This window comes from Leuciscus leuciscus, assembly GCF_965113295.1.
Source record: "Leuciscus leuciscus genome assembly, chromosome: 19".
NCBI lineage: Eukaryota > Metazoa > Chordata > Actinopteri > Cypriniformes > Leuciscidae > Leuciscus > Leuciscus leuciscus.
In genome coordinates, this window is record NC_138743.1 from 12,932,121 (window position 1) to 12,942,621 (window position 10,501).

The 10,501-nt window shown below is 35.1% G+C and overlaps 2 protein-coding genes and 1 long non-coding RNA gene across 3 annotated transcripts in view; 1 reads left to right on the forward strand and 2 right to left on the reverse strand.

Moving 5' to 3' along the window:
- fam49a (family with sequence similarity 49 member A) overlaps window positions 1-5,158 on the reverse strand; it is a 30,963-nt gene extending 25,805 nt beyond the window's left edge. The window contains exon 1 of the mRNA XM_082148284.1: window positions 5,075-5,158. The gene's annotated coding sequence lies outside the window, so the exon portion shown is untranslated. The remainder of the gene's footprint in view (window positions 1-5,074) is intronic.
- Window positions 1-10,501, forward strand: part of LOC309482786 — a 223,295-nt gene that overhangs the window by 143,531 nt on the left and 69,263 nt on the right. The gene's annotated exons all lie outside the window — the stretch shown is intronic.
- fbxo16 (F-box protein 16) lies at window positions 5,695-10,057 on the reverse strand. Its single transcript, XM_082148268.1, has 9 exons — window positions 9,927-10,057; window positions 9,650-9,778; window positions 9,448-9,483; window positions 9,131-9,337; window positions 8,255-8,419; window positions 7,913-8,169; window positions 7,190-7,292; window positions 6,667-6,895; window positions 5,695-6,475 (listed from the first exon to the last, which is right to left on the reverse strand). The coding sequence occupies exons 2-9, from the start codon at window positions 9,728-9,730 to the stop codon at window positions 6,447-6,449; spliced, it is 1,107 nt and encodes a 368-aa protein (XP_082004394.1). The 5' UTR covers window positions 9,731-9,778; window positions 9,927-10,057; the 3' UTR covers window positions 5,695-6,446.

Consider the following 10,501-nt stretch of genomic DNA (forward strand, 5'->3'; position numbering starts at 1 on the left):
CCGCACAGCATTAAACCAACTTTTCAAACTAAAGAAATGCAACACGTTATATAGCATTAAACACCAGTGGAGAAGTGGAAATCACATTTCAACTGAATCTACATTAAATATAGAAAAATATGTATTTTTGATAGGGATGCATTATTGATATAAATATGGGCAATAACAATAATTATTTTTACGTTATGTTTGATAACCAATAAAAATCTGATATTACAATTCTAAAATATTTTTTTCTAAATAAATAAATAGAATTAATTATTTTAAATGCTAAAGGTGATTTAATATATCCCAAAAATAGCTATCAATTACATTTTTAATGATAACATTACATTTAGCAGTTTTATTAAATCATTAGTGTTTTTGAAGATTTAAGTAGCATTAGATGATGTATGTAACCTAAATGTAAAATTAAATTATATGAGCAAGAACAATTAAATATCTAATATCAACCAATACACTATTTTTTTTCTTCCCAATAACCAATTTAATAGTGCATTCCTAATTTTTTCATGTTGTAATGGGAACAATATACTGTCGTAAATTAATCACGTAATCAGCTCTGAAAGCTTGACAAATCATGAGTAGACTAATCCAACCACACTTAGAAAACTCTGGACAGCTAAAACAACTGAGAGAGCATCCTGTTTTGCTGCTACACATGCACTGAATTGAACAGACAAACGACCTCTGTGGATTAACAAGTGATTTTACACTTGGCCTTGTTGCCAGCTGGATGAGGCAGCGGAGGCCTTTTGGACGACACACAATGTATTTACACACTGCCAAAACACTGCACATTCACTACTACCACTTGCATTCTCTTTGGTGATCTTTTGCATGCTCTGCCACCATGCTTGGCATGGCATGAGATGCCTAACAAAGACTGAAAAAGAAAAATTAACCAATTAATCAATTAGCTCCTCAGTAAGGAAGGCCTTGAAAATGAATGCAGCACATGTGCAGTTGTAATGCAAACTAATTTAGGCCCAAAATATTCCTACTGTTCAGATGCAGACTGACTTAGAGTACAAAAAAGGCCTGAGCAAGCAATCTATAATCAGAAGAGAACAGAAAGGTATTTCAGGCAGTTTTGCATGAGTAATATTACGGAGTACTCGTCCATAAAAACTACATCATCAATCTTCAGGTTAGGGATGTCAATTTACATAAATTCCCATAATCGATCGTTGTTAAAATTAACGATCAATTAATCGACTACCAGGTTATCATGTTACTTAACAACCACTTGCTTAAACAAGACAAAATATGTGTTGTTTTAAAGCTTAGAAGCTTGGCTCTACAGTGAATATAGGGAATATGACCATCACTTAGAAAGTGCTTTTAAATTTGCTGCCATATTAGAAGTGCTCTATTTTCATAGCATACATTTTTTTACATTAAAATGTGATCTGTAAAATCTAAGGGTGCTCCAATTGATCGGGCTCCAATCATTATCGGCCGAAATTAGCTTTATATAGTTTGATCGGTGGTTGATAAAGGCCGATCAGATGACGCAAAACTCACAAGATTGCTTCACTACATTAACTGGTCTGGCAGTTCTACCAGGTGTCTGAAAATGTCTTTGAGGAGAGCGGAGACATTGGAACAACAGCAACCCAGCAATAACAGCAAGAAACTAGAGCTGTGCAATTTTCTTTCCATCACAGCGGTGCGCTTTATTTCTTATTTAAAAGCCCAAACTTAATGTCCAAATCAGCTAGATCAGTGATTATGAATTTTGAGCTTCAGGTTCACACCTTAATGGTTAAAAACACACATATGTCAAAATGTCCATCTTAGTGAGTATTCACTTAAACACCGTCAGTTATGTCTTAAGTGAACATAAACAGTTGGGAAATAAGTGGCATGTGTATCAGTATATCGGATCGGTGCATTATGTCTTAAAGTGACAGCAGCCTATATTCCTGCTGCCGTCTGAGTCATTAATGTCATAAAAATGCTATATTTGTTAAGCTCTAAGCTGTGCCTCATCACCTCTCAGAGAGTGAATGGAATATGTTGCACAAATAAACATAGGCTATTCTCAAATAAAGTGTTGTCAATTCATGATACTTTCTCATCTCTTCATTTTTTATATTTAAAATACATTGTTGATAAAAAAATTTTTTATTATTTATTTTAGTATCGGCTAATATTGCTTCTGGAAGCTGCGCTGGTAGAAACATCACTTATCAATATCAGCCAGGATTTTATTACTAGTTTATTCTATATAGCCTACTTTTATTGTGCCTTTACACAAGTAAGTAGTTCTTATGTTCAGTAAAATCACTTGTTTGGAGGGACTTGTTTTTTTGGACCCTTATTATGTTTAGAAATAAACGGCTAGTCTACCCAATCCATTGCAAGGCTTGGACACACATATACACTTACCCGAAGTTTCACAAGGCTTAAGCTAGTCCCAGACTAAAATGCATGTTTTAACTGAAAGCAACTTGCACTGACATATCTTAAAATATGTCAGTGCCATTGTTTTGTCTCAAGATGCACACCAGTAATGATTTTTCAAAGGCATGTTTATAAATGCTGCTTAAATGCCCTAATTGTACTAAGGCCTAATCCTGGCTTAATCTAAGCCCTGTCTGTTAAACCAGGCCTTAGAATATGTAACTACGGCACGCTCGCACGTGTTTTGTGCATGAAGCCGTGGTCACACAAGACTTTGGGCACACAACATTTCTAAAGACACAGTAATGATCGTGATATGACGTCACGTGATACTGATATGCCATCTTTTTTTTTTTTTATAAACATGAATTCAAAATATAACAAATAGTGATACATTCAAAATGTAAAAATAATCTACTCAACTTTATGACAATATGCGTTCTTTTAATTCAGCCAAGAGGTCACACCGTGACATATCGATCTTTTATGTTTTAGCCTATTCTTCACGTGATGCAAAATCCCAGGTAAGAGTTCACCAAACCTGATCTTTGGAACACAGCGAAATGCGAAACTTTTCGCATCGATACGTTTTATCGATTAACTACATTATTATTGACAATTAATCGAGTCGATTAATCATCAGCATTCCTACTTCAGGTGCTTCTGTGCTTTTCTAACCACAATGGAAACTTTGTCAGGATGGGAGACTGGTCAAACTATCCTGAAATAAGATCCCTGTCATTTCAAAGACATCATGTAAAGGCATAGCCAGAGGCTCAGCGCGCAGAGCACTGCAGCTGTCGCAATCCGTCTGGCAGCAGGCAGCGTTTCACAATTGATCTGGGAAAACAATAATAAATCTAGAAACCCTCTGGCTGTACAAAGAACAAAAATTAAAGCATTAGCTAAAGAAACTTGAAGTGCCCTAACAATTTGGCAACTTGTCAGATTCACTTCAAACTCCGGGGGTGTCCTAAATGGCACTCCATCGTTCCCTGTAAAGGATCCAATGGGTGGGATTTTAGTTTCCCAGCTCTCCTGAGTGTCAGTAAAGAAACAGCTGCCGTCGCTTGGTGTTGACAATAACAACCTGGAGCTTCTCTTTCTCTGCTTAGCACTTTGAAAGAAGCTTTATCTTGAGAAATGCAACTGTATAGAACCAAGGCTACATTTTAGGGAAAATCACATTTAGTGCATGACTGGAATGTCAGTATTTTGGAAATTCTGGAAAATAGTCACAATAGAAAATGAAAACTATGCAAAAATGTTTACAAAGCAGTCATCTCAAGTAAAATGATCTTCCATTAGCACTCTTCGTTCACATTGAAATTACTGGTCATTTCAGTAAACTGTACTGGGGTTAAACCTTCAAAATACACTGACCGGCCAAAAAGAAAGACTCTGTTTGGATTTAAGTAGGCAAATGCTAAAGAGTCTATGATTGGATCAGTATTGCAGTGATCATTATGTTTCTAGTATGTTATATGTTAAGCAACAATTCTTCTAACCCTCATTTTAATTGATGGAGTGTGTAGCTTTTCATTTCTTAAACAACCATGTAGGAAGACACATCATGGCCATATTACAAGATGACAATGTCAAGATGCATCGGGCTCAAATTGTGAAAGAAAGGATAGGAGGGAGCATGAAGAATCATTTTCACACATGAATTGGACTGGAGTCCAGACCTTACATTCATTGAAAGTCTTTGGGATGTGCTGGAGGAGACTTTACAAAGTGCTTGACTCTTGCATTGTCAGTACAAGATCTTGATAAAAAATTGATGCATCTCGTAATGGAAATAAATGTTATGTTATTTCCATCAAGCGGTACATCAATTTTTGGTCAAGATCTTGATCACACTCCATCAAATAGGGTTAGAAGAACTGTTGCCAAACATATAACATGCTAGAAACATAATAATCACTCCAATAATGATCCAATCATAGACTCTTTAAGCATTTGTCTATTTAAATCAAAACTTTTGTGTCAGCAGTCTTCATCCTTGACAAAATACACATGAATTAGTCATTACTTTGAGATATAGGCTAATTCTTTTCGAATCCTAATTTTCCATTTAAAATCCTATACATACAAACGTGCTTCTGAATAACCAGCAAGCAGATAAACCGTTGGCACTTGGCAGTTAAACAACAACGTTGCTCGCACGAGACTGCCAAATGACATCTCAATTTAACCGTCAGCGGGTGGGCTTCACTGTAAAATACCAGTACGCTCGTAAACCAAACAAATGAAAAAATAAAATAAAACGTACACATATATAGTATAGATTCATAATGAATGTGTAACATTGTAATGTCCTTTAAAACTGGTCAAATACTCATAAAAACCGTTAAACCCAAATGAATCACTGAGTTCTAATGCCTTTCTCTTTTTGTAAATCATAAATATTATTGTTTCCGAAAATCTAAACAACACAACTAATAAGGTAAAAACGTCATCTGGAACCAGGCCAATATCTAAAGAGTTATATTTTTCTACAGTGAACTTAAGTCACTTCCTGCGGCTTTGAGAATATTGAGACGTTTGACAGAGCGCAAGAGCTAACGTACTCTTTACTGAATTCAAGCGTATGCAGGAATAAAGGCTTTCCCCCCATTATTTTATAAAGGTAGACACCTCTATAAAGTCATATTATACTTACCAATAATTCCGCAAATATAGTTTTCCCAGGGATTTCGCCTCTGTCAACTATACCGACTGAACCCTCGGACAGCTCCACCTTACACTTTCCAACTTCAGTTGCAGTCAACTGAGTGTACTAGACATCTCAGCAACACAGCCAGCCGCGTGAACACAGCGACAGGCGCTCCGATTCAAAATGGCCGCCTGAGAGTTACGTTTTCATAATAAAAGTCCTGCTCCAATAGCGTTTATCAGACACTGGTCATTCATAGGCTTCTGGACCAGGATGACCTTTAGATTTTCTCTTGCCAAATTTTTTTTAGGCTGATTTGATTGAGAAGTTTGGATGCTGAAATACATGGACATCAATATCACGGTATTTTTTATACATATTTCAACTGATTATTCCAGCATAATTTAAGATAACTAACAAAAAAAAAAAAGATAAATTATTTCATTTTCTTGTTTAGATAGTGAAATTGTGTATGCAAACACTGCTAACTTAGGCTTTATCTGATTAAAAGAGTACGTTGAAAAGAAATTTTGTAAACCCAGGACCATTTAGGTCAGTGAAAAAATATGAGTACAGATTGATCAGTTTCATATATTTTAATATGACATAAATGTAATAATATGATTATTTAATATTTTTGTTTTCCATGGTAAAGACACTAGTAATCAGTTTAAAAACTCATAAACATGTTATATTTGAGATAAGGCAATATGATGAACAATAAATCAAAATACATTTCAACCATTAGCTCACTAAGTTACGTGAATAAAGATTAAAGGGAATCTGTGTCAGCTCCCAAAAATGAAAATTCTGTCATCATTTACTCACTTTCAAGTTGTTCCAAACCTGTGTGAATTTCTTCAGCTAGAAGAAACAATTGATAGTAGCTATGGAAGTCAATGGCTACCGTCAACTATTTGGTTACCCACATTCTTCAAAATATCTTCTCTTGTGTTCAGCAGAATAAAGAAATTCACACAAGTTTGGAGCAACTTGATGGTGAGTAAATTATGACAGAATTTAAATTTTTGGGTGAACTAGCCCTTTAATCGTAATCTCAGATGTTCTGAGCAAACAGGGACATCTAGTGGACAATAACAAATGTAAGGGACTCGGGGAAGACAAAAAAAAGAATCATATAAAACCAGAATAATATGGATGCATTGTGCTTTGTCTGTCAACAACAAAAAAATTATGCCATTATTATTAAGACATAATTATTATTAATTAAAGACATAATAATAAATTAACTTTGTATTCATAACTTTAAGGCGTTCATGTTGCTATCACAACATGATCCAGTAGATGGACTCTGTCTCAAGCTGTTTTATACAGTCTATTCTCCAGCTTCATTTGATTCTTCATAAACTGGACTCCTTCATGGCTGTCCTTCAAAAAGAGGCATAGCTGGAACAGAATAATGCTTATTATACCAAATTCTCTCATTTCTTTATAGTGTTATTTATAATTAATTATAATGTTTTCAATATTTTTTGGTGCAATTTCACAGAGAATATTTTAAATCGTTGGTCTGGTTAACTTAAACATAAAAGCACAGTATATTATTTAATAATGGTATTGAAAGTACATTGGCTTACTTGGTGTGCTTCTATGGGATCTCTGTGATGCACGGAACCCCTCCTTACTCAGTCTGGGCACTGGAGGCCTTACAGGACCAGGACGTATCCCTGCATTCCATTGGGAGGTCTGGGAAAGTCTCTTTATGGAGTCCTTGTTAGCCGGAAGTGCTTGTAAATTGTGTGCTGCCCATTGCGGCCTGTTATGGGTTTGCTTTCCTGGTGCACTGATATCCAAGGATAGAAACATCTGGGAAAATATACAAATACTGTAAAAGCCTTGTTTTCTCTTATATTTCTTATAAAACACATATAAATTATAGCATATAATATAATGCATACAACATAATGTCTGTTTTCTTCCCCTAGCAACACAGTGCCTTCTGCCTCTGTGCAGCACATTTCCATGATATTCCACATATAGTCTGTTCAATATGCATGATGCCTCTTGGTTATGTAGTCACTGGAGAATTATTTTCATGCTGCTGCTGCTGATTTCTGTGCGCATCAACAGCACAGTCACATGACACTTATATTGGCTTACCAAAGATTTGGCCTTGCGCAGCTTGTATGTTGAGAAAGATGGTGCTTTCGTTGTTTTTTCCTGTCTTGTTGTATTGGAAGTAGCACTTTTCCCCTTTTCCCCTCTGTAGCAATAAAGATGGCTTAGCATTTTCTGCTGTAATTGTAATATTTTTCAACATGCAGACAGCACATTTACAGATCACTAAAGTAGTGCAGCATACCTGTTAGTGGGTCACATGTAGTTTTGTGATATTATATTACCTAAGGACTCAACTCAAATATAGAACATACTGAATAAATATGTATATATTTATTTAAAAGTTTGGGGTTGGTAAGACTTTATAATGTTTTGGAAATACAACTTTTATGCTCAATAATGCTGCATTTATTTAAACAAAAATATTGTAAAAGATATTATTACAATTTTAAAGAACTCTATATTTTAATATATTTTAAAATGTAATTTATTCCTGTGATGTTAAAGCTGAGTTTTCAGCATAATTACTCCACTTTTCATTATCACATGATCCTTTAGAAATCATTCTAATATGCTGATTTGATGCTCAAGAAACATTCCTTTTTATTATTAATGTTCAAAACAGTTGTTTCATTTTTCCGTAACAATGTAAAAGTCTTCACGGTCACTTATGATCAATTTTATGCATTCTTGCTAAATAAAAGTATGCATGTCTTAAAAAAAATCGTACAAAATAAGTGTGCAAAACAAAATAGGCTCACTCACGTAATTCTTGCATGTTCAACTGGGTCAAGGTTATCCAAGTAGTTAAAGCGTATTATGTCGGTGGGATGCCTGTCTGAGTCTCTCCATGGAGGAAGGCCTTTGGCTGATTTCATCAAGTCATTCCCATCTTTACTTTTCCCATGCAGACCTGAAAGGACAGACTTGAACTCCCTGTGGCCGGTCACAGGATGTGACCCCATGATCTCACTGCCAATTACTTTCACCTCAGGAATAATAAAGTCTTCCTTCACAGGCATCTGGATATGTGAGAGAACACAACAATTACATTTATTCCAGCATTTCTCAATGGATGTTTCTCTCTTTCTCCACATTATCTCTTACCTTAGGCCTGCTAATATGAAGCTCTTGCACTGTCTCTATGTAATGCCTCTTCCATACACCTTGTTCAAATGGTGTTGGAGCAAAAGTTATGCACCAGCCTAGTTTCAGACATTTAGGCATCCACAGTTGGTCAAGCTCCACCTGGTTTTTCCAATGCCAGCTCACCTGTGAATGAAAATATTACAGTAATTAGATAAAACACAGATGTCAAGCATAAAGTACAATTCAAAAGTTTAGGCACAGAAAGATTTTGTTTGATAGAAAATAATAAATTCATTAAGCACGGCTGGACTAAACTGATCAAAAGTGAGAGCAAAGATATGTATAATGTTACAAATAAATAAATATATTAAAATATATTAAAATATATTGAAAATAGACAACAGATATTAACAACACAAACTCAATTACAATACTTTTACAGTTTTAATGTATTTTTTGGTTAAATAAATGCATCATTGGAGAGCATTATAAACTTTTTTCAAAAACATAAAAAAGTAACAGTAACAGTAACACTTTAGTTTAGGGTCCAATTCTCACTATTAACTAGTTGCTTATTAAAATGCATATTACTAGGATATTGGCTGTTTCTTAGTACTTATTAAGCACATATGACTGCCTTATTCTGCATGACCATATTCTACATCCCCTTAATCCTACCCAATACCTAAACAACTACCTTACTAACTATTATGCAGTAATTAGGAGTTTATTAAAGGCAAAAGTAATAGTTAATAGTGAGGATTGGACCCTAAACTAAAGTGTGACCAAAAATCTGTGGTGTATAGACACTGTAAGTGTAGAATACATGTATAAAAGTTTTTTTTCTTCTTCTTCATTGCATTAAAACATTCATACAATGGACACAATACATACCTGAGCACATCTACAGAGGCTTCGGGGGTCTAGGAATGAAAATATATACAGGGATATGACCCTGGGAAGGACTCTAGTGAAGTCAAGGGCTTCCTCTGGTACCCAGCTGCACAACGTCTGTCTGAGATGTTTCAGCTGGTTAACAGAACATCTGGAGAAAAAATCTTGTAGCACCTGTTTCCGTTGGCTATCTGTCCACTTGTCAAACTGGGGCAAAGGGAAGAGGGATTGAGCATAGCTATATCAACTGAGCAAATATCAAAAACAAGAAAGTGTAAATATTGCATTTTTTTTTTTACAGTAAGTGCATGCCTTACCCACTTTCCAAGCAGATTTCTTCTCTCTTCAAAAACCTGCAATATTTTTTTACAGATTTTACCTTTGATATGAAATTGTGCAATAATATTATCACGAATATCAATGTTACCACAGCTAAACAAATAAAACCTGAAGTCAACATATTGAAACATAATGGCAAGCAGAAGATCATATACTATAATGTTTGACTGTTGCAGGTACATTAGCATTGGAGAGAGGATGATTTAGAGGTGTCCATGTGCTCAATTTGGTCTGCATTTTTGAGCTGGGGGCTTGTGGCATCTTTCATTGAAGTTCAGACGTTTGAGATTCAGCTCCATTCAGTCATACCTGCGGAAACCTCAGTCATATTAGCAAGCGTGCTTTATCAGAATAACATTCCAGGCAAACAAATGTGCTGTGATTTTCACACCAGCAACAATAAAATAACCTAGACGGACAGTACATTACAGTAGCAAAGAAACCAAACCTAACGTACCATTTGAAGCAATGTCAACCAAAATACTCATGATAGCTATTATAACGAAACCATTAAAGGTTAACTGATTCGATATTGATGGTTTTGCGCTTCCTGCTCGGTAAGTTTACCAGTCTCCATAGCAATTTCACTCCCTCTCACTCTGTCCCGCCTCTTTCCAAACACTGGAGATGTCCGATTCGCAAACGAATCGTTGTCGCCGGATCTTTTAAATGAATCAGTTCACAAAACCGATATAATTAAGCAGCCTAAACTAAAGGATTTGACTGAAAATAAATAAAAAAAGTTAATTATCATGAAACCACCGTAGATTTACTTTGGCATTGTACTTTTTATGTTAGACATTTAACAGTTAGACAAAATGTTATATTTATAAATGTAAGTTTTATCATTATCAAAACCCCGATTTTATGATTTTGTTCACTGAAGTAGGCTGTATGTAAACAGTTCTAGAGACTGAATAAGAAAGCTGTCAAGACTAAAAATCGGTGAGATTAACACACACATTTTTTTTTTTTTATCTTTATACCCGAAAGCACCTTCATTATGATTATGTTATTTTCTCCCATGGCACC